At 41.2% G+C, this 24132-nt stretch overlaps 2 protein-coding genes across 6 annotated transcripts in view; one reads left to right on the top strand and one right to left on the bottom strand.

Moving 5' to 3' along the window:
* The window catches only part of sox6 (SRY-box transcription factor 6), a 158892-nt gene that overhangs the window by 42059 nt on the left and 92701 nt on the right, over window positions 1–24132 (top strand). For all 5 annotated transcript variants that reach the window (XM_087793752.1, XM_087793751.1, XM_087793749.1 and 2 more), the window contains 2 exons: window positions 7386–7626; window positions 11105–11315. In XM_087793752.1, coding sequence (XP_087649878.1) covers window positions 7393–7626; window positions 11105–11315 — 445 coding nt within the window. In that variant the 5' untranslated portion in view covers window positions 7386–7392. The remainder of the gene's footprint in view (window positions 1–7385; window positions 7627–11104; window positions 11316–24132) is intronic.
* alx4a (ALX homeobox 4a) overlaps window positions 1–24132 on the bottom strand; it is a 314532-nt gene that overhangs the window by 221573 nt on the left and 68827 nt on the right. The gene's annotated exons all lie outside the window — the stretch shown is intronic.

Genomic DNA, 24132 nt, shown 5'->3' with positions numbered 1-24132 from the left:
ACTCCCATGCAGGGATCATAGTCATTTCACATGTTTGTCAGCGCTGATTTCACCGTGTCGGTTGTGGTTCCGTGCGTGACATCGCACAACTCTGGTGACTTGGTCAGAACCAACTCCTATTAATTGGAAACTTGCTCCAAAAGGCTTTCATTTTGATGAATATTCGGTAAAAAAAAAGAAAAAGAAAAAGGATTTCAGTTTGGTGTGTAAACAATTTGCTTTCATTTCGGTCATGGTTGGAGGTGAATAGAAAGAGCTGAACTTCTGAAGGAATTGACACAACAGCCTGTGAAAGTAACATCTGCTGCTCCGTGGAGAAGTGATAAACAGATAAAAACACGGGTTACTGTGAGTGTGTGTGTGTGTTTGTGTGTGTGTGTACACGCATGTGTGTGTAGGTGGGATCATGTTGCACTTCTCAACCACTGTTCCTGTGTTCTTATCACATATTTGTCCGGCCTTCACTTCATATTTGCCTTCCATCTGTTTGCTCGGGTGTCTGACAATATTGAAAAGTTTCCAAGAATATGTTGAACATGTTTTTAAAAAAAAAACAAAAAAAAACCACAACACCAGGTTCGCGTAACGTCCTTCAGAACCCTGCGATGGAGATTTAAAAGAGCGACTGGGCGAGTGTTTCCCGGGGAACAATGGGCCTCCTTGTTTGAACAGTGGTGTCTTGAGATTACCCGATTAATTCCGACTTCTAGGAGTCGATGCAGCGCCGCGTCGTGCTGCGTACGAGCGTAATGAGTGCGGTGGCAGGGAACCACAACAGAGCCGGGGCAAGAGGCTTGTATGGGAACCAGAGGCTTGTGGCCCGCCGCCAGACACACACAGATCCTGACGCACACTTGTGGCTTCAGAAGAGAAAGAGAGGGAGAGAGGAGAAAAAAAAAAAGAAGCAATTTAGTTAATGATTTCATTTCCAAGCCGTGTCATGATAGAACAGGGAGAAGAAAAAAAAAAAGGGGGGAATTGGTAAACAAAGCGAAGCCGACAACCACAGGAAGAAACACTGAATGTAATTGAGGCGTTTGTTGTGTATTCGCAGTGGTAGGTGTGTGTGGTTGGAAGTCGAAGCCGGAGAGGTTGGTCCGGCAGAACATCGGGGTCGTTTGAGTCGGCATCAAGTCCGGCTCAGCTGTCTGTCAGCTCTGGTTTTATTAAAGGCCGTGTTCGCCTTCATTTACTCACCGGGCCCCTCTCAGAGAAACCATCTTAGCATTGCTAAAACACGGTGCGTGGCTTCTGTGAACCGAAATTTTGGGGGCAATTACTCAGATCAGTGACCGGGGCTTCCTGGCTCTGCTCCAGGTCCCTCGGTTTTTTTTTTTTGTATCGGCTGTCAATCACTCATCCCAACTTCTAACAGCCTCCAAACAGAGCCGGCAATTAACGTATCCTTCACTTTTTGCTTCGGCTTCTTCCCCTCGCCCTGTCCGAGCTGTCAGAATGACACACACTGTTGACCATGCTTTCTATTCACTCCTGGCAAAATTAATTGGTTTCAGTAGGTTTAAATCAGCAATCAATGTCACTTTTCCCCCCAACATAATAAGCCTTAATCATAAATCTTTCGAGGTGTGGCCGGCCTGACCCCCCCGATTCATCGCGGGCTACATGGCCTCATCTGGGTGGAGCAAATGAACTACCCCTGTTTTGATTTTCCAATTGACGTGTCCCATGAAACTCCGCTCTTCTCCCCAGCGATCCGTCTTCTCACAGCCCTCAAAACACTCACACGGGGTCCAAAGACAAAGAGGCCAAAGAGGTCTAGTCGTCAGAAGACAAATGTGCCCCCCTCTCACCCAAACAACCCCCCTCTTTTCTTTTTTTTTAGCCCAATGAATGCTATTAATGTATTCAGAAAAGGAAAAGTGACCTCAAAACTTAAGCGTTTATGTGGAATATTTGTGACGGTGTGAGGTCTTTAACCGAGAGCAAAAAAAATGGCCCACTGTCTCCCGACATTCCAGATGTCCACACCAACGGGTGTCGGACCAACACCAGTTCTGTCGGGCACAAGTGTTGCCAATAATGCCCGCGACGATGGAAAAGGCCAATGACTGGGCCCCATGGTTTACTTGTCATAGAGAACAATGACCCCCCACAAGTCCCCTCTCATAAGAGTCCCTCTGTCTTCAAAGCCAATTCTTTTTTTACTATCGAACTCATTCGGCTGAATTTCATAGCGATCCACTGTGGGCTCGTTGTGCATTTCATACGGGTTTTTCTTTTTTTTTTTTCCCCCCCCTCAGTAAAATTTGGAACCTCTGGCCTCACGTTTTCTTGGCGACTATAAAAGTTCATTCAATTGCACCGGGCGGACAAAGTCGTCGTTTTAAATGACAGAAAAAAAAAGGACCTGGCTTTGAATAGTGCTTTGTTTACAGTTCCACCAAAAAAAAAAGTGGGCCCCTAACTCTATATTTCATCTGTCACCGTTGCTTTTCTCCGCGCCGACAATGCTTTATTGTTGCCGTGAAAAATTTCAGATTCCATGTACGGGGACAATTCTGTATTATAATGGTCCTGCCAAATTCCGATCTCTGTTTTCCTTCCCCCGGCTCACAAAGGGCTCATAACTTACTGTCAACTACGAAGTCACAAAGCTCCACTGTTGCTCGGCGAGCGGTTGTTGTGTTAGTCGACGGCTCTCTGTGAGGTTCTGCTGGAGTCGGGCAGAACCTGCCTCTTAGGAGTCCTCTTATAGGGCGGTGGAAAAATGATGGGGCGGGGGGGTTGAAAGAGAGAAATGACAAGAGGCTTTTCCTCAGCTTCAAAAACATGATTTGTAAAGATGTTTTTTCATTGTTTCCCGGGGTCAGCCGCGGAGATCAAGGTTGGGCAGGAAATATTCAAGCATCCGATAAAGAAATACAAGGAATACATTTTGTATAAATAAACAGCCGTCGAGTCGCCGCCCTTGGAGCGGTTGAAAGGCCCAATGCCACATGGGAAGAAAACGTGGAGAAGGGCCCTATTGAGGCTCCCGCACTAATTGACCCTCCACCGAGGAGTCATACAGGAACACTCCATCACTCCAGCACCTGTATCTGCTCTTCTTCAGGAGGCAGGGACGACCGAGCTGTCGGGGCAGCTGTACAAGTGTTTACAGTGAGGAACAAGACCGTTTCTCAGCCAGCAAATTATTGCAAATAATTAACGCCGCAAAGTCATTTTAGATTCCCTGGCTCGCTATGCAAAGTGTGCACTTTAGGGCGGCCCGGCTTAATTCGCTCTGGCGGGCGATCGTGTGGGTTTCAGCCCCGGGCAAGGGTTGTTAATAGAGGAGGCATCGGGACGGCATGTGAAGAGGGGATGAAGTGGCGTTGTAATTGAGTTGACTTTTTAGCAGGGGAAGGTCAACAATAATGGTTGGAACAATTTCAACCGTTTCATAGAGACAACTCCCCCGAAGAGTCGAGAGTGAGGAGAACCTGTTTCCCGGTCGTTTATACTTCATTAGAGGAGGGCGATGTAGACACAATATTTGTGTCAATACATGTCAAATAAACTGAGAAATATCGTAGAGAAGCTCGGAATGATTGGAGGACGATGCTTTTAGACGAGAAAAGGGAAAAGATGTGTAATGCTCCATTAGCTTTTCCCACATAAAATCAACCATTTACCAAACTGTACAGCAACGGTTGTTGTTTTGAATTGTAATCTACAGGGAAATCCATTATTATTTAATTAAAAACTTTTCAGTATTTTTTTCCTGTATTTACTAGTAAACCAACGCATTAGATCCGAGAATCGTTAGGTCTGAATTCTAGCGAAGTACCTCGAAAACGTACCAATAGACCAAGAACGTATAACAAAATTTTAGTGCTGATCCAACTTACCATCTGGATCTAGGAATCATTTCGTCAAACATGGTGGTATGGAACAAGCTTTTTGTGCTGTTGGTTTTGTTGCCACCACCTGTTTTTTAAATGCTAAAAAAGGTTTAAAAATATATCTATTAAACAAATGTAAGACAATAACAATGGATAAGGGGTTATTGGAAGCCTTAGCCTTAAGTCAGGTTAGGTTTAGGCTTAGACTTAGGGGTATGCTTAGTCTTAGATTTATGGCTAAGGTTAGGGTTAGGGGTAGGCTTATGGTTAGAGTTAGGGGTTAGATTTAGGGTTAGGGTTAGGGTTAGGGTTAGGGTTAGGGCTAGTGCTAGGGTTAGGGTTAGGATTAAGATTAGGGTGAGGGTTAGGGCTAGGGCTAGGGCTAGGGTTAGGGTTAGGGTTACGATTAGGGTGAGGGTTAGGGCTAGGGCTAGGGTTAGGGTTAGGGCTAGGGCTAGTGCTAGGGTTAGGGTTAGGGCTAGGTTTAAGGTTAGGGTTATGTAAGAAATATCCCAAAATATACATAAGTGGGCTTCAATTAAAAGTATACTCAAAATCCTGATTAAAGAGATATTTTCCTTTTACATAATAGTTGATATATTCCAAAAAAACAACACGTCATATCTTACCTAAAACAAAACCAGTGTGACGGCTGAAGCGCGAGTCGACGATGTTTCCAAACTAAGGGAAAAAAATCCGGCTGGCGCACAGCGTGACACAATCAAAATGGCGAGCGATAATTTAATTGTGCTAAACGGCGGATTCCGTGTCAATGATCCTCCAGCTGGGAGCTGTCAGGTAGTAATATCTCATTATGGCAGGTGAAGAACCCCGAGGAACCCTACAACGACACCTGTTAGAACAGGAGGAACCCCCTGAAGGGAAACAGATGATTTCTCTCTTCACCTTTAGAATCACACACAGAAGGCTCGACTCCTTCCCTCCACACACACCGCCTCGCATACCTAGTGTCTCATGAAATGTGCTTTAATTGAGATAAACCTTTGGCTCTTGTTGAAGCTGTTGGTGGTGCAACATTTGTAAATGAGGCTTTTATAGAAGGACGGTGACGGTGTCAAGTGTTAATATTACATTTTTTAAAAAGTACTTATTTTATGGGTCAAAATATACGAGTTTCATAAATTTACAGAATTTCGTTGGAAAGCCATACGGATGCAAAAGTAAATCATCTATACTTGATAGTGTGATGTGCATAATAAATCTGTCATTTCACCATTAAGCAGATCTTTTTTTTATTATTAAGAATTATCGTAACACATCAGCTTTTTTAATTTTTTATTCATCCGGTTATCAAAAAGTTTATTTCTTTTGGCCGCTATAAGACGCAGGTTTTTTTTTCAACCCATAAAATTGGGGGCCAGAGCGAGACGGACAAGTGTTTGCCTCTTTTTTTTTTTAACGACGACAGGAAATGGGATAGGACTCGATCACAAGACCTGCTGCCTCTCTAATACTCTTCAATTAGGCGGAGGTTGTTTCGCACGCTGATGAAACAGTATCACCGGGAACAATTCTTGACGCAAAGGCATTCCGGGGGGCCACATAAACCCCCCCCATCCCCAAGCGTCTAGGAACTTAATCCCCCGAACGTATGCAATATTGTCAGCTATATTTAGACTTTCTTTTCTCCTTTGATTGACCCTTAGTGCTGCCTTCAAACTCACTCTTTTTTTTAAGGCTCGGAAACAACCGGTTATCGATCGCTATTCTTATTGTGCGACCGGGGGGCTCGTCGAAAGAGCTATTTTCCACTCGAATAAACTTGCTTCAATTATGGATGAATTTTTCTTCAGGTATTTTAAACACAGGGTGAAAAATCTGCATGCATAAGGTAATACCTTTCGTTCAAGTTGATGTTCTTCGGGTGCCTTTGTTGTGTCTATATTGATCTATCGCTCGCTGAGAACCTTTAGATCTTCGCCCTGGGTGATTCTGGCTTCAATACGAGAAATAAAATATTATACGCTTGCCTTCGGATATTTTCAGAGAATTACTGCCGCACTTCTCCTTTTTTTTTTTTCCCTTTCAATGATACGAGGTAGTATTGTGGAGGGGTTTGCTTGTCAGGGGTTGGGGGGGTGGGGCAGAGGGTCTGCTCCGTGCCGAGCCCTCCCAGCGCTGCTAATAAATTATTAACTCCTGCTGACAAATACTGTTATGGAGCTGCTGCAGATCTGTTGCATTCTTTAACAAGATTGCTGTAGACACATGTTACAAGAGGACGGAGACTCCTTTTTCGCTCTCGAAAAAAAAAAAATCCCTTTCTCTCGCTCACGCCTCAGCAGTTTGACGGATGGTTGGAGACCCAAGTAAGAGTGCCTGAGAGACTGAATATTTTAGTGGTAAAATAATACCACTTGATTTAGTGTGTAATACAAAAGCAGTGCTTTGTTTCACTCTCTCCGCTGAGGACGACGTCGTCGTTTTGCACTCGAGGCTCCGGCTTTTTGGGAGCATTAATAAAAAATACTGCTCTCGACACACACACACGTGTCGACACACTCTGAACTTTTCGCCTGACTTTTTTTTTTTTTGATTTTCAATTACAAGCACTCAACACTCGTAGATGACTTTGGGTTTGGATGTAATTACCGGAAGCAGTTTAAAGGGGTGTGTGTGTGTGTGTGTGTAGAGGGAGGGGGGGGGGTTGATTAAAATGGAGAGACCCGGTTGAAGACGCAGCCGGAAACACTCGTCGGACGGACAGACAGGTCTCAGCTGTCTACCTGCTTCAGCGAGGGAGTTGTGTTTGTGCAGCTGCTCAGGAACGTGGCGTTTAAATAAGGGCCACCGCTGCTTTTTTTTTCCTGCCGCTTTTGCGCTCACCTCCGAGTGTGTTTGCGAGTCCGTTAAAAAAAACCAGAGCTAAACGGTTTGTTGAAGAGATGATACAATTCTTGCTTCTGACGCACGAAACATTGAAGCCTTTGTTTTTTTTTGAAAAGGTCGTAGTTACAGAAGAATAAAATGTTCACTCGTATCTTTTTCTTGGCCTTCAGAGGATCAATGGAAACCTAATCATTTCACCTTGATTTTCCGGAACTCCTGTTGAGTTATCAGTTTTATCTTGATCTTTAAAGTATATACTTTATTGAATATTGTTTTGATTGTTTAAGCGCTTTGTGACCCTGGACTGGAAAAGCGCTTTATAAATAAAAATGACTTACTTACTTACCTTTTATTTAACATCATTCCTCATTCTCTTTTGACAAAAAACGCCTTTTGTCAAATTGAGAAATAAATGTTGTCCTTCTTAATTGATTTTTTCTTTTTCTCCTAAATGAATTAGGAATATTTAGAAGAGTTATATGAAAAAGGAGTCTTTGTAAATATATATAGAGATTTATTAACTTTTTTATCTTGTTTAATGCTTCTTTTTCCTCTCTTCCTTTGGTATAACAGTACCTAAATGATCCGAGGATGTTAATAACAACATGAGACGATGAGAAAACTTCTGCTTCATTTTTTCTTCTTCTAGCGCCACATGTTTCAAACTTTCCGTTCTCTTTCCCTCCACAGCAGAGTCATGTCTTCCAAGCAAGCCACCTCTCCCTTCACCTCGGCGGTCGACGGAGAAGACGCCATGAGCCAGGAGCACCTGTCCTGGGAGAAGGACGAGAGCGTGGAGGCTCACTGCACGCCACAGCTGCCGCTGCACAACCTGCTGCACGGGAAAACCCACCCGGACGAGCTGCAGCCGCTGAGCAGCGTTCCGGCCGAGAGCGACTGGGAGAGCCTGGTGTCTGCTCAGCAACGCATGGTGAGGAAAAAAAAAAAACCACACACTCGCGACCAGAGCCGTGAAGCAACTAAAACCAGTTAAAGTTCATTTAAAAAAAAAAAAAAGCATGTAAAGCTACTGAAAAAAAAACTCGACTCCTGGTGCATCGATCAACCTCACAAACTCACGAGGCTATTCTGAGCTCCAACTACAGACCCCTTAACTCGCCTTGAGTAATAGTTCAAGTCCCGGCGGTGCAATGATTTAACTTGGCCCGGAACGTCTCTGTTTCAGTTTACTTTCATTGTTGCTATCAAAACAAATCCTGTCCTCGGTAGCTCAACAGTTGTTTTTGCTGTTGTGAGGACGTCTGCAGCCAAGCTCAACATGAATGCGAGCTGGAGGACTGTGAGCCGGGAGAGGAAGGTGTGTGCGTGTGAGGTCGACCAGGCTTAATCGTGAGCTTGGATTAATCGCGATTAATCGCAAATGTAAATGGTACTGGGATGAATAAGTTAAGATAAGTACAATAAAGCTTGCTATTGTAACAGAAATCAGAACTTTCGTAAAAGTCCGGTCTAAGGAATCGAGTTCATCACAATCATAGGCTTTGATTAATCACGATTAATCGCACATTTAAAATTGAGATGTGCATTTAATGGTGTTGAGATAAATAAGTTAAGATAAGTATACCTAAGATTAAAAAATAGCCATGGTAACTCCATGGTAAAAAAAATGGAATCTGTTTTTTGAAGTGCTGTCAAAAAGTTTATCACAATCATACGCTTGGATTAATCACAATTAATCGCAAAATTATATTTTATATGTAAATGTAGATGACATGAATAAATAACATTAAGAATAAAAAATGAAACCAACAAGTGGGCATAAGTTATATCAGTGCTCTAAAAAATAATTGAGTTAATCACAATCATGGGCTTCGATTAATCGCAAATAAAAAATACACATTTACACGTACATGTGCACTATAGTATCTCTATGTTTTACAAAATATTTTCCCCAGAATCTACACTAGTACTGCCCTAAAATAAGCGTTTTAATCACAATCATCACCTTCGATTAAACACGATTAATCACAAATAAGAAAATGGTAAATACATGTAAACATGCTCCGTTATAATACGCAAGTAACGACAAAAACAAAGCCAACAAGATGATGTCCTACAGCTATGATAACTAAAAGGTTTACAGAGCTACAATAAATAAACAAACAAGTTCATTGCAGTCATAGGCTTCGATTAATCGCGATTAATCGCAAATTTGAAAAGGAATATTCAGACTGCATCAGAAGTTAGGATAACTAAAATTGAGACTAAAAAAATGAAGCCCACAAGATGAAGTGCACAATGTCTTCTACATATATGGTAACTCCTACTATATTTAATACTAGTGCTGTCTAAATAATATCAATCATGGGCCTTGATTAATCGCGATTAATCGTAAATGAATTGAGGCGTCATTCTCACAGCTTTATACAAAAAGTATCGGCAAAGAGACGATACTACGTGAATCCCAGCTGATGCTGAATGAATCTTTTGATATTATGAAAATATTTAAGGACCTGGAGATTTTTTTTTGCTGCTCTTTAATGAGCAGAAGAAAGTGTCAGATAACAGAGCAAGGATCCTGCACCGATGACTCGGGTGTTGTGGGTCTGTGTGGGCTGTGCCCTGATCCTGTGCCAGCTGATTAACCCGGCACTCCTCTCACTCCCCTCCAGCGCTCTCCACCGCCTCTGCCACGCTGCATAATCATCCAGCGCAGACTTGGGAGGCGCAGTCGGTCGGACAGTCGTGCCACCCGGGCGCTTGGTACTAGACCACCCTCGCTCGCTCGCACAACACCGCTCCGCCCCCGGGGGCCTCGACATGCAACACAGGGATGAGAAAACGGTCCTGTCAACATTCCTTTAGCGCCCCGTTTACTGCATTCCCAAAAAAAAAAAGAAAAAAAAAGAAGCTTTTATTTTGGTGACTCTCCGGAGGAAGATTTTTTACCAGAGCTCAGCCGTACATGATGAAGACACATGTAGCCACACACATGCACTTGCTTTACAGTCGGGGGGCCAAAGGTTTAAATCAAAAACCGAAACTATTCCCCGGATGAAGGGGCTGCAGCTCGGATACCTTCTGCTTCTTCTCGGAGCCGAGGAATCATAATTAACACGACCTTCTGTCAGACGCTCCACCGACGGCCCCGTGAGCTAATGATACGCTCACATCTGCGGAGCGTTTCCTGCCTCTTCTTCTTCCTTCTTAATTTCTTCAGTCGGCGAGTTGTGTCTGTGCACCGGGAGCACTCAGCCCATCAGCCAGGAGACAGGACTGTTAGTTAAATACTAAACCATACACAGGTGGGACTGCAAAACAACAACAGCGCGAGACAGGACGGAGATTTACGATGGCTGGAGGCACTCAGCTGAGAATAGGTCTCCACTAGAAAATGAACAAATTACACAGCAGTCACTCCAACACAAATGCACACTCAAAAGCAATTTGAGAAATTACAGTCGGGAGGGTTTTTTTTTTTTTTTTTTTTTTTTTTGTGCGTGTGTGTGTAGTCTGCAGATGAAAAGTAATGCTTATTATGAATATACTGCATGAAAGTGTAGCTCTTTATTTCATCATGTCAGACATACACACTCAACATCGCCACATGGAAGCAGCTTAAGAATCACTTGATTTGAGTCTCAACTCTAAAGTGAAATAAAATGACAATTGTACAAGATATTCTAGATCTTATAATGTCAATCTGTCATTTGGAATTTGATTAATAAAAGACAAAACAGTATCTAGTGATGGAAGAGAGGGGTTTTATTTCAAAATGTAACTTTCTAAACATCTTTTCAGTGATCACCTACCCCTCCTTTAAGATAACAATATTCAATGAAGTTTGTTTGAATAAAGTAGCAGAATAAAATAACAATTATGTAATATTTTTTAATCTTTTCTAAATGTATTTTTCTGTAAGTTAAATAAATTACCTTTAAAGTATACTATACCTTTACTTTCAACGATTGATTCTTCATTTTACTTCTTTATTCTTGTCAGTCACGCATTTCTTCCTCAAATCTTTCTTTTAAAATATGATGGAATGAGACCTTTTAGTGAATTGAAATGCATTTTTTCACCCACAAAAAAGTGTTTTTTTATGTTGAAAATTAAGGAATAATATCATTAACTTTACTAACACTTGCTAAAATGTCTAGAATTGTGACTTTAATTATTCTGCATCAAATGTTTTGGCTACTGTAGAAGTCTTTTGCTGACATTCGCACATTTGTGTTGTCACTAAAAATGGGTGTAATGTTGTGATGAATATCCTCCATGAAAGTTTACCTCTTTATTTCATCGTTAAAGAGACACACTCGGACTCACTTCATGTGGTCAAGATCACCGCATGTAAAGAGGTTAAAAAACCACTTGATTCGAGCTCAACTCGCCGTGAAGTCTCACGATTCCACGCCTTCCCTAAACTCGTCTTGTTTGTCTTGCAGGAATCTGACAGCAATAAAGTATGCTCCCTCTATTCCTTCCGGAACAATTCCACGTCCCCGCACAAGCCCGAGGAGGGGGCCCGGGAGCGAAGCGACCTGCTGAGCGGATCAGCGTTCGGAACTCCGGAGCGCCGCAAAGGAAGCCTGGCAGACGTGGTGGACACTCTGAAGCAGAAGAAGCTGGAGGAGATGACAAAGACAGAGCAAGATGGTATGAATCCCCCAGGCTGTGTTTGTTTGTGTGGGATGAGAGCATCATAATGGTTTTCCCTCTTTTTCTTTTATAACTTCCTGACTCTGTCATGCACACGCTCAGCTGGGAAAACTCTTCTTTTTTTTCCCAGTCCGGCCTCTGCTCAGTCTGTTTAGTCTCCGTCGTCGCCAAAGCAAACGCGTCACGATCGTTCACCGTGCGACGCACAACTCTTGTCGACCCCGATCCCGATCGCACACACACACGCGCGTGCGCGTTGATGATGTATTTGAAACAACCTCCACGATAAGAATGAGTCTCTTCCGCCCACAGCCTGCAGACGTTCCAGAGTGTGGCAGGAAAACAAATATTTGAAAGAGCTGCTGAAACACACACATCCCCCCCTTCTTAATTAGTGCTGTAGTAATAGAAATACATCCAATCAAATGGCGGAGCCTCCCGGGAGCGCCGACGTCTTCCTCGGTGTCAGGGGAGCTCTTAGCTAAAGCATTTTATCACATGAATACATTAGACCTCTGTTAGCCTAAAAAAAACAACATTTACCACTTTTGTGTAAAGTGTGATCTTTCGTCGACGAAAGTCCTGAGCCGGTGTCGAGAATATCAGGCATTGTATGTTATTTCTATTATTTCTTTTAATTATTTTGTAACTTGCTCAACGTTCCTGATGTAACACTTGGAAGGGGAAGTTAGAAAAGCGTATATTATATTAATATATATACATATAAATAAATCACCTGTGTTTCTAGTTTTAAACAACTTCTCGTCTTCATAATATCTGTGAATAATTTAAAGAATTAGAAACAAGTAATTCAAACAAATTAGCCAATGTAAATATTGGATATTTTTTTATGTAATTACATGGTTTTAATCCTTAAAAGTGACAGATTATGAGATGATGTCAGAGATTTGCTTAAGTACTAAGAAAGTCATGGTTAAATACTGTCGTAAAGTCAATGACCTTTTGAGAAACAATCCTTTTTTTTGGGGTGTTTACTCATTTATCTTTCATATCTTTGGGGATTTTTGATGAGAAATCACCAGCAAAGGTGAGAGTCTAAGAGGGTTAAATCCAAATTCAACTTTCTAAAACAGTTGCCCAAGATCACCTACTCTTCCTTTAAAATAACCATTCTTAATGTAGTTTATTCAATTCATCAACAATGCGTCTTAAATCCAATTCAATTCATCAATTCAATACAAAATATTTACATTACAACAGTTTTATAACAATTCCAAATTCTATTATGATTCATTGAGATGATTAAATATATATTTAACTTGAACAGTTGATCTTTTTTCCCTTCAAACACTCAAGTATGTTGTGCTTTTTGTCATTAAATCTTTATTTTCAAAAATGTAATGTGGCCCAAAGTTGAATTAAATAGCCCACGACTGCACCAAAAACAAAAATTCATTTTATTTTACATTTCAAGCAATAACATTCTATAGTTTCCTCCCCCAAAAAAACATTAATATGCAGCAAATTATTTGTAATTGTATAGGCCTTCCTTACCATTACTAGCTTCAACTCTACTCCCTAAAATGTGTCAAATTTTCACTGGATTTATTAAGATTTTCCATATCTTTTTTATCCTTCCATTTGTTAGCTGCTGTAGAAGTCTTTTGCTGACATTGTCTTTGGAAATGGTGTAATGAAGTACGGTGAAAGTAGAAAAAAAACGCTGATCGTCAGTCAAATACATTAAAAAAAAAAAAGGGTTGTTTATTCAGAATGTTCGCGGCACAGTGGACTGTAGAAGATTGTGGTATCGCAGCGGCGGGTGTTATGATAATAAGCCCCAGCTGGTGAAGGCTGTTTGTTGCAGTAATTTAAATGGTCAAGTGCAGCTTGTAATCCGGGCGCCGTATGTTAGCCGTAAGGAGCGGCTTCTTTAGAGGAACATACAGCTGTTTTAATCTCCTGTTAATAATAGAGACTCGGTGCACCTCATGCTCCGTGTGTCATCGCCCCCGAAATAAACTCCCTTGTTGGAGGAAATTAGAAGTCAAGAGATTCACGAGGTTCGAGAACGCCGTCCTCGCGCCGCGGCCGCTGAGCAAGGCTGTGCTCTGGAGAGCACTTGAAGTGTCTTTCGGCGGCGGCGACGATGAGTCGTCGCTGTGAAGCGAACTTTATCGAGGAGACCGGGGTTTGTTTATGGAAGGAGTCACGCATGGAAAGGAAAAAGAAGGCGGGATCAAACAATTAAAGAGCACACAGGAAGGTTGGACTCAACATTTGTTGTCTTAATGATGCCGCTAATGTGGCGCAAGCAACTGATGAGCTAAATATATCGCTTATCTAAGCATGACAACTGTTGTGTCTAATTCTGCGTCTTTGGTGTCTGCTGGGTTCGGGATCACCGGGGTCCTGAGAGACACGCCATCTGCTACCATTCTTTCCTGGGATTCCCTGTCTGGCCCCGATCCATTGTCGTCATGGATTGCATACCATATTTTTAACCCCCTGGGTGATAAGAGAGTTAATTATGAGCGGAAATTAAATGATTATGTAATAGATCGTCTTCGTTTAAACTGTGTGGAACGAACACAACGCCAGAGATCGCATTGAATTCTTGAACGGGACTAAACTGATATCTCTGATCTGTGCTCAGGAATATATTTTTAAACTTTCTTATAGGGTTAGTTCACCGCAAATTAACCTTAACCCTAGCCCTAACTCTAGCCCCAAACCTCACCCTAACTTTTAGCCTAGAACTAACCCCAACCTCAACCCTGACCTTAAACGTAACCCCAACGTAACCCCAAACCCGACCCTAATCGTAGACCTAGACCTAACCTTAACCTTAACCTTAACCCCAATCTTAGGCCTAGACCTAACCCTAACCCCAACCCCAACCTCAACCCTAACCCCAACCCTAAGCTCAAACCGGACCCTAATCATGGACCTACACCTAGACCTAACCCTAACCCAAACCTGAACCCCAACCCTAACCCTAAACGTAACCCCAACCGTAACCCCAAACCTGACCCTAATCGTAGACCTAGACCTAACCTTAACCTTAACCCCAATCTTAGACCTAGACCTAACCCTGACCCCAAATTTAAATTGCATTCTTTTTCTCCTCACCCTCGTGTGGACTACGGGTTAGGAACATTTAGAATCAATGTCTTTTTGGTCTATATGACGTTCACTAGCGGGGCTTACTTCTACTTCGCCCAAAAAGATACACCTAAAAACATCCAAATACCTCCTAAATTTTGAGTGAACTATCCCTTTTAATGCGAGTTAGAAAACACAACCCTTCACATCCCCCGTCCTTGTCAGGGTGTTTTTGTTTTTAAGATCACCCTCCCCTTATTCAAGCTTTAACTTTAAAAAGTTGCAAAAATAAATTGTGTGTTTAAAAATGACAAGTTATTGTGTGGGACGTACAAATTGAGAAGTGATAAAAAGTGTATTTACAAAGCTTGGGTCATCGAGGAGATGATTCAAAGTTCCTGGTTTTGACGCGACACAGCAATTGTTCGGTTCTCAGGTACGACAGTTCCGTCCTTCTTTTATTCATAACCTCTTTCTTTCCTTCTATCTTCACTCTCCATTTCGGGGTCCTTAAAGTGCTTTAAGTGCTTGTGACTGTGCTAATGTATGAAAATGTCCTCCGAGCAGCGAACGCCACATTTAGCTGAATAGTCACCTTTGCTGTAAAAGCTCTATTAGGGCCCAGTGGCCATCAGAGCTAACGGCGGTGCCTTGTGTTTACGCACCAGGTATTGTAAATTGATTATTTATGGGCAAGATTTAAAAAAAATGTCTGCCGCGATTATTACGCGGGGGAAAAAAAACAAGACAAACACAGTATAAAGGAAGTTCAAGGTGACCGCGAGTTGATTTACATGCGATTAAAGTCGTTTTTTACTTTACGCACTAAAAGTGTGAATCAATAGTCAACACAAGAATACTTTGTTGCATTAACGATCTTTCCAAAGACGTTTTTTTTTTCTTTTTTATCTTCCTGTCTTTAAGTGCATCTTCTGGGTCGTCGCCAAATCATCTAAATTGAACGCCGGCAACCCTTGTTACGCCTCCTGATCGTGGAGAAATATGTGGCGAGGCAATCTCATTGATTATTTGGGTTGTTAAGTTCAACTTTAAGTTAATTTACGACGCGTAAGCGAAAACGCACTCCGTGGAAGGTGCGTCGGTTCAAACCTCTACTTATCATATCGTCTGTAAAAAAAAAAAGAAAAGTTTATACATCAGAGAAAAGTCGCACAATGTGGCGTCGAAAACGAACAAAGCGATATAAAAGCTGATTAGACGAAGAGGAGGCAGGAGGTGGTGAAGTGGAATAACACACCTGAAGGCCACTGACTCCCTCGCGGATGACTGACTGCACACACTAGAAGCAAACAGGCCACTTGGTCGCACAACAAAAGCCTTTTTTAATTATCATTGAAACAGACAAACAGGTAAACGCAGGGATCGTCATTAAAACAAAAGTCAGAGATGTGTCGATAAAAGACGTGAATCCTTCTCGAAGTTCACCCCTATTTTTTTTTTTTGACTTCGGAAGGTTATCCTCGGATCTGCGTTGCGATCGGTGTTGTGTGCGACGCCGGGCGCAGCTGCCTAATGAGATTCAGGAAACGGTGGAAGCATCAGGAAGAGAGAGAAGGATCAAGATCCTTAGCCTTTGGTCTGATTAGCGCTGATGAACTCTTGACTCTTCTAACACCATCGGTGTCGCAGCGTCAGCCGCGGTCGGCGCCGAGGCTCGATACAGATCGAACGATGACGGAACGTTTCACTGCTTTATTCAGTTGAATTTGATGTCAAAAAAAAAAGAAAAAAAAGCGAGTTCTAGTTCTAGTGGGAGATACTGATAAAAACCAGAGCAGGAAATATCTGATTTAAAAGTCATTTTATTGAACGTTTAATTCAAACCATCATATATAAACAACATAAATGATCAGTGGTTTACCATTTAAATGTACTCAGGGGCCACATTTTCTACAGTGGATGTCGTTGAGGGGCCGTCAAGCAAAAAAATAAATGACAGAAAAGCACAAATGATTCATTATCATAGCTTATATACAAGTTTTGTATTGCTCATTTTATATAAAGCAGTTTTTCCATTTAGAAAAACAACTTAAATCTTCTTAAAGGGAAAAAAGTACAGTCCTAAAACACAAAAACCCTTTATATATATTAAGAGACTAGTAATGAAGAAAAAAAAAACTCAAATTGTAAAATGATTTGCACTTTGCCCAGGTCTGGCCTTAATAGATAGAGAGATGATTGATAGATTGATAGAAAAACTTTATTAATCCCTCTTGAGGTCTACTTTGTGAAATTGGAACAAAGTCCAATAAAAAGAACAAAGTGCAAGTTGACAAAATCTAAGTATAATGTATTAAAATAAAGTACCAAACGTACGTAAAGTACATACGAAAGAAATACAAGTACAATTCCCTGTGCACCTCACCTCAACCAGGTGACAAATGTATATAAAACAAAATTAATAATTCACACTATTGATCAGTATTGAACAACAAACAAAATCAAAAGTGCGGGTGTAAAAAAAAGTCAAATAATCAGTTCATAAATAGTGAAAACAAAGATTGCACTTCCCTTGTTTCAAATGAAATATTAGAAGTTCAATTATTTGAGTAAAAATTGTCAATATTTTACAAACTTTCCAGCAGGCAGTTGCTTCCACTCAACTATAAAGAGAAGTATTTAATGTATAGTTTGTGGTACGGGTTCCAAAATTATATAAATTCTTCGACTTATTTTATAAATCAAATAAATAAAGGGTTAAGGGGCTTAAATTCTGTATACAAATTCTTCAATAATGAACCCTGATGTATCAAGTCAAGCAGGATCTTTTGGAGGTTTTTCATCGGGCAGTGCCCGGCCAAGACCGCCCTGGCACGACGACCTGGAAACACATCATTCCAACATCTCCAACCATGTTTCCGTCTCCTTTAATAATCATTTGTTCGCTCTCCTTCGCTTCTCCCTGACGTGAGTAATCTATTTGATGGTTGATATTCCGCGGGTCGGTGTGTGTGTGTGTGTGTGTGGCTAGACGGGTGTCCGCGGGGGTGCTCCACTGGTGTGTGTTGGCCTGCGGTGTGGCCCCCGCCCTGCGGAGCCGTGCTCTGGTCCGTCACTTTTGTTTGAATAGGTAATGTAGATCTGTTCAGGCTGAAGAGACATGACTTGGAAGCGCTTGTTAGGACACATGATCAAAAGCGGCTCCTCTGCTCGCTGCCAATCAACCCTCTCGTCGCCCTGTGAGGCAGACGTTACATCCAGTTTTCGGCGGCGTGCCTGTAGGGCCCGACGCCAGCTCGACATGTCAACTTTTACCAAAAAAAAAAAGATCCACCGGCCTCTAATTTTTCCTGGATGGACGTCACCCTCACCTAACCAGGAACACCCTGCCTTATTGACCCCCTTATCTAGACCCCCCCCCCACCCCTCAATAAATGTCCGTCCCAGTCTCCGGTGTCAGCGTGGTTCAGTGCCAGGCTAAGATCAGAGCCCGGGACTAAACGCACTGGCTGTACATCGGGAATAGTGCAAGGGTGTCTGTTCCCATCCCCGAATTATGTATTTACTATCTGTTACAAAACAGAGCCCCCCGCCCACCTCTCCCCCCCCGCATGACACGAGGAGCCAACACAGGTTTCACTTTACACAAGCTCAGATAAGGATTTTGTTGCCCTCCTTTTTTTCTTTTTTTTTTTTTAAACCGGGAACAACTTTCTTGCTGTCTTGGTCATTGGGATGACAAAACAAGCAGCTGCTTCTTCAATGTGCCATTCTTTGCATTCAAGATCACCTTCCCTGCTTCTCATATTCCGATTAGTCAACAGTAGCAACTGCTGCGGAGCATTCCAGGGGCCATCTTCCCGGGTTTCAGCTGTTAAGTGTATCCCCCCCCCCCCCCGAACCCTCGCAGCACAAAACTCCCATTGTGATCCTGGCTTACTGGCTCGCTCGGGACCCCTCGATAGGAGGAAACCGGTGTCTCTTAGAGGCAAATCACAGCCAGGGACCAACAGAGACGTACTTGTCTTCACACAATCCACATGTTCGTGCGTCTATTGTTGGTGTAATGAGCGGCGTTACAGAGAAATAAACACTGTTAAAGCAGGATAAAGACGATTCAAACGTCACTTTATCAGAGGTGTCTCAGTCAGACGGTCATTCAACGTGAAATTCAATATTGTTGTGAAATTATTTTAGTGTTTTTTATCTCACATTTTCATAGGCTGCAGGTGACAAACCTCCTCTTCATGATTCAACACAGTCTTTATTGTTGATATTTAGCGTAAAATGAATGATAACAAGATAGTGTTGAGATCGCAGCAGTAAACAAAACACAAAGAAAAGAAAATTGTCAAGTGTTTTTGAATCTTAGATGAAAACGTTGGTACATTATTTAGAACAAGAGTCACCAAACTTTTTGCTCCACAAAGGAGTTAAATGTAGATAAACTGTTTTCATAGATCACACATTCAGATGTAGCAGAAAAACACATAAATAAATAAAACTGTATGCAGTGAGAAATACAACTCAAAGCATTGGTGAACGTTACGTTTGAAATCATCTGTTTTTTTTTCGTTTTTTTCGGACTCAATTAATGAAGCGAAACAATAGTAAATATGATTTATTTTCTACTGTTTGGAAATAAACGCTGATATAAAAGAAACACAAGTGTAACAAAGTATTTAACATTTCTAGAAGAAAGAGAGGAATTTAATGTTGGACACATTTTAATAGCAATATAACAATATAAAAACATTGTTTTATCGTTATGTTGCAAAACACCTGGCCTTAATACTTTAAGAAAAAAAAGAAGCTATGATGCATTCAATACCGTGGGACAAATTAGATTCACAGAAAATAAGCGAACCTAAAAGAGTGTGCACTTTTCTTAAAATAAACATCTAAAGGAATTCTTTAAAGAGGTCAGGCGATGGTCAAACAAAGCACTTCTTAGCCATCTTAGAAAAGTCAAGGTAACCATAAGCATTTTGATTCGGTCTTTGAACAGTGTTGATGAGATGAAAATAAATCGCATCACTAGGAGAAAGTAAAGTAATTTCCGTCGACTAAAACTTGAACTCGTCGCGGATGATAAGACCAAAAGGCTCAGTAATGAAGTTGACTGAAAATGCACTTGAAAGATGATGGTTAAAGTAACAACAGAAAGAAACTTCAACTAAAGACTGAAGTCAAATCTAAAAAGGCAGCTAAAGACTTCGCAATAAAATCTAAAAGTGGAACTAAACTCTCTGTCAGGCCAGGGCTGAAGACAGAATTAAGTTGTTATTTACAAGTATATTTCTTCACAGAAACCAAAAACAAAACAGACTGAGACAAAAAAAACCTCTAAAATAAAGACAAGATATAAAAAAAATGTCACTCACTAAAGAAGAGAAATAGAATAGCAATGAACTAAACTTCTTAGGCACTTTGGCAATTAAAAACAAAAAATCGCTCAAAAGAGGAGGAAGAAAAAAGCTATTAGTGAAATTAGCCAAACAAAAACAAACAAAAACACTACAACTTAAGAGGATCAAGGGCTGGAGGTTCAGGACGAACACTTTGGCACGAGACAAAGGACGACACCGAGTGTCGAGGGGGGGGAACAGGTGGAAACCATCAGTGATCAGGGACGACTCTCTTTCAAAACCTCAAATACACAACATTTTTCTGACACACACAAGTCAGACGATTGTCTTTCAGGCCAACATTGTCACAGATCTACACTCCGGTGTGGACGGGGCGACTTTTTTTTTTTTATCCATGCATGTGTGGCCCCGGATGACTTTCTAAGAGGAGAGGAAAAAGATCCGTTTTATAAACCCTCCCGACTGCGCTGAAGTTTGTAAAGGCTTACGTGACACCGCGGCAGTATTTAGTAGGTACATAGATGGCGAAACGCTGACACGGAAGGAGGCAGAGGCCATTAATGATACTATATTTGTCAGAAAGGCGGCGACGCATGGATATAGATTTATTGTACATTTACAAGAGTGAGGAATAGGAACGGGGTTATTGGATTCATGGGGATGAGCAGCTAAGGTTGTCAGAGGCTAACTCACAATGGGAGGGAGGGCGAGAAGCACCGTCTCACTCTCGCTCAACCCCTCCGGATCCTGGCATTCGGCTCCGAAGCATTCTCCACACATAACTTGACAAAAGAGCCGGTGTCATCTGACCGAGGATCAAAATAGTGAGAGTGTAACTCACACCGCGGGCACAGACTCTCCCTGCCACTTGCTAATGATTTCAGAGCACATTTCAGACTTGTTCTGTAAGTCTGCGGTACGTCAGCCATCCGGCGAACAGATCCACTCCGACACAAGCGAACACGACAACCTGTGTCGCAGCCGCTGTAGTAACACGTTTAGCATTGTGTTTTTTTTTTCCTTTTTCTCCCCAAACAGCAATTACACGAGTCGAACGTGACAAACTTTGACGGCTCGTTCCCGCGAACAAAGAGACTCTTTAATCAGCGAAAACAGATGTTTCCTGCGAAACTCGTCGTCTTTTTTCCTTCTCCTTGTTCAATAACACGCGCCGGGGTGTGATGAGGATGTCAGGAGGAATGAACGGAGATGTGTTTTATTGCACTGCAAAAACCTGAGTGCCGATGATTATAATTATTTGATGAACGACATCAATCTTTTAAAACTACCTGAGTGTAATTCTCCAAATATGCACTGGGCTGAGTGTTTAATATGCATTAATGCCTCGTATCAATTACCCATCGTGAACTCGAAACAATGAGCTGGCGTTCCAGCCCAGGGGTAAGATTTACGGAGGCAGAGTCATGACTCATTATTAACATTTATTCGACACGCACGGCATGAAATACCAGGATTAACCTTAAACCGACGGCTTCAATTCACCGAGACTTTTGGAGCTCCATGGAAGAAGTATCAGAAGTTGGATCCAAATATAGTGATTTAATGTCAACTTGTTTTAGTTTTGCCAAATAATAACGTGAATAATATTAATAATAACATCAATAATAACAAGAAATACATAAAAACCAATTAAATTAATATAAACAATATTAATGATACCAAAACTACTACTACTACTACTACTTATAATAATAAAGTAAACAGTTTTTTCCAGAAAAACTAAAAGACTTTTGATGTTCATATTGCGACTGACCAGTGAGGAAAAATATTTAAAGATTTATTCTGCAAATTCTACAAACTCCAAATAAAAATGCCGCTTCAATTTTGTGAGTATACAAGACTTCCTCCCTAAACAAAACAAAAAAAATGTTTTGGGTAAAAATAGCAAATTCTGTAAAAAAAAGAGGACATTTTCTGTGAAGAGAAATAATGAAATAAATAAACTATGAAATTAAATATATATACTGTATATAGAGTCCATTTCTAAATTCTGCAAATTCCAAATAAAAATGCTGCTGAGTGTTTACAAAACTTCCTTCCTAAACAGAACAAAACAAATCTCATTGTTTTAGTAAAAAGAGCAAATTATTTTAAAAAAGGAAAATAATTCAATAAATAAACTAGAAAATTATATATATATATATAATTTATATTATCTATTTAATATTGTCATATCATGTGCAAAAGTTTGACTTGTGTAATGATCAATTCTATTATACAGCACTCTAATGGTTAATGCAAAAACACAACCTTAAATATGTTGATTATTTTTATTCTTTCAATTACGTTTGAGTTACGAAGACACACACAGATATTGTGTCTCATAATGCAACATCCATGCAGAAGTTACGTTCAGCTGTGAATACAACACTCTTGGCTACGGCGCAAATTGTAAAGGCACCCGAGTGCATCCCATTAGTCTCTCTTTGTCCTTGTAGGGTTCCACACACGTTCATTTGGAAAATCACACTGATGACTTCCCTCTGCACGTTTATTAGTTTGATGAATAAATCAGAAGGTTTGGCTGAATTGATTAAGTTTTTATAAACGACAGTTCAATTGTAGGGTGTCCAAAATAGAGTCTCTGATGTGAGGTGCCCTGAGGTTTTACTTGAGAGAGGAATTATTGTAATTAATGCTCATTTGTGGACCACAAAAGTGTGAATTAAGCCTAATAAAATAAAAAAAAGAACACACACAAACACGGTGCAGACGCACACATGGAGGAATTATTGGAAGCGGTGCGAGTTTTCTTTCAATTCTTTCCAACGATAGACAGTTTTTTCGCCGCACAAGTGGAGCAACAAATTGTGAAAGTAAATGTTTGTCATCCAAGCATTTAATGATCCGACTTCTTAAAAGTGACCTTGTGGTTGTGCAGAGCGGAGCGGCACAGCAGCTCCTTCCAGCTGCACACATGGCATCCATCGGGGGCACAATCACGCACAGTCCCAACACCTCAGGCTCGGACATATGTTGAGTTTTATTTCATTCTTCTGACATTAATCCTATTCACCAGCTGTTCTGCCAGCTGCCGCTCCTCGGCTTAAGGGGAGATTGCAGTTTTGGGGGCTTGCAGCGCTGGTTTATCTGGGCCTCTCCTCCGCAGGAAAGTTTCCACATTTTTTTGACTCTTATTTTACCAACATCTTCCTCATATTCAATCTTATCCTACTTTTTGTTTTACTCTGCTGACAAGTGCAGTTAGTTCGGTTTGCATGTTCCAGTCCCAAAATGCATGCAGTTGTTTTCATAAAAGGATGTTTTCGGGCATTATTTCATAAGACAGTTGAAGAAATACATCCCAAGAGGAAGAATCCGGATAATTTATACATGTTAAAATATATTTATTTGAGTGTGTGAATGTGCTTCTGGTGCATCAGTTACGTCGGTGAAACCTTCTTTTCGTGATCCAATAATAAATATTAGCGATGGCTACGTTAAGAATGATGGTTGTCGCTAGTGATGGGTGGATGAGGCTTCGTGAAACAGCTGATGAGGTATCATGATACAGTGAGTTCAGATCGAGAGGCCTCTAGATGGCACTGTCGTTTGAAGATGATGCCAGGTTTAATTGAACTAGACTATCCGAACCAAAGATTATAAAGCAGAGAGTGACATCTATTGGCCTTTCAAAGTGAGGACACTGTATCATGATACAGTATCATGATACAGTGTCTTCATAATCAGTTGGAAAATGATGCCAGGTTTCATTGAAATAGTAGATCAGAACCAAAGACTATTAAACAGATAATGACATCTAGTGGCCTTTCAAAATGAAGACACTGTATCATGAAACAGTATCATGATACAGTGTCTCCATAATCAGTTTGAAAATAATGCCAAGTTTCATTGAACTAGATCAGAACCAAAGACTACAAAACAAAAAGGACCATCTTTCAACATGAAAACAATGTATCATGATACCTTATCAGTCGTGTCGTGAAGCCTCATCAAACCATCACTAGTAATGCAGGTTTGCTTCCAGCTTCAGAGATCTTGGAAACCCTATGCTTGGGGTTACTCCGAGAACACTGGTTTCCTCCCATAGTCCAGAAACATCCAAAGGTTAATGGAGTTTTTTAAATTGTCTTTAGGTGTGTGTGTATATGATGAATGTGTCTTTTTGTCTCATGAGACATGCTAGCGACCTGTTCCGCCTATTACCCTGGGCAGCTGGGACAAGCTCCAACGATGAGTGGTAGAAACAAATGACTGAATGAACAAAGTGTGTGACAGGTTTTCTAAGTTGGAGAAATGTATATTTGCGTTGATTTAAAGTGTGTTAAGGACACAGACACAAATGCTACTTCATAAAAAAGCAGCTATAAGGAGTCCAACAGTGTTTAAGAAGCAGCGTCGGAGGTTTTTCTCGTCGCCCTCGGTGATCTAACAGC

The sequence above is a fragment of the Callionymus lyra genome, chromosome 6 (genome assembly GCF_982586985.1).
Source record: "Callionymus lyra chromosome 6, fCalLyr1.hap1.1, whole genome shotgun sequence".
In the NCBI taxonomy this organism is placed as follows: Eukaryota; Metazoa; Chordata; class Actinopteri; order Syngnathiformes; family Callionymidae; genus Callionymus; species Callionymus lyra.
The sequence above is the reverse complement of the archived record's forward strand: the minus strand, read 5'-3'. Positions and strand labels throughout refer to the sequence as shown.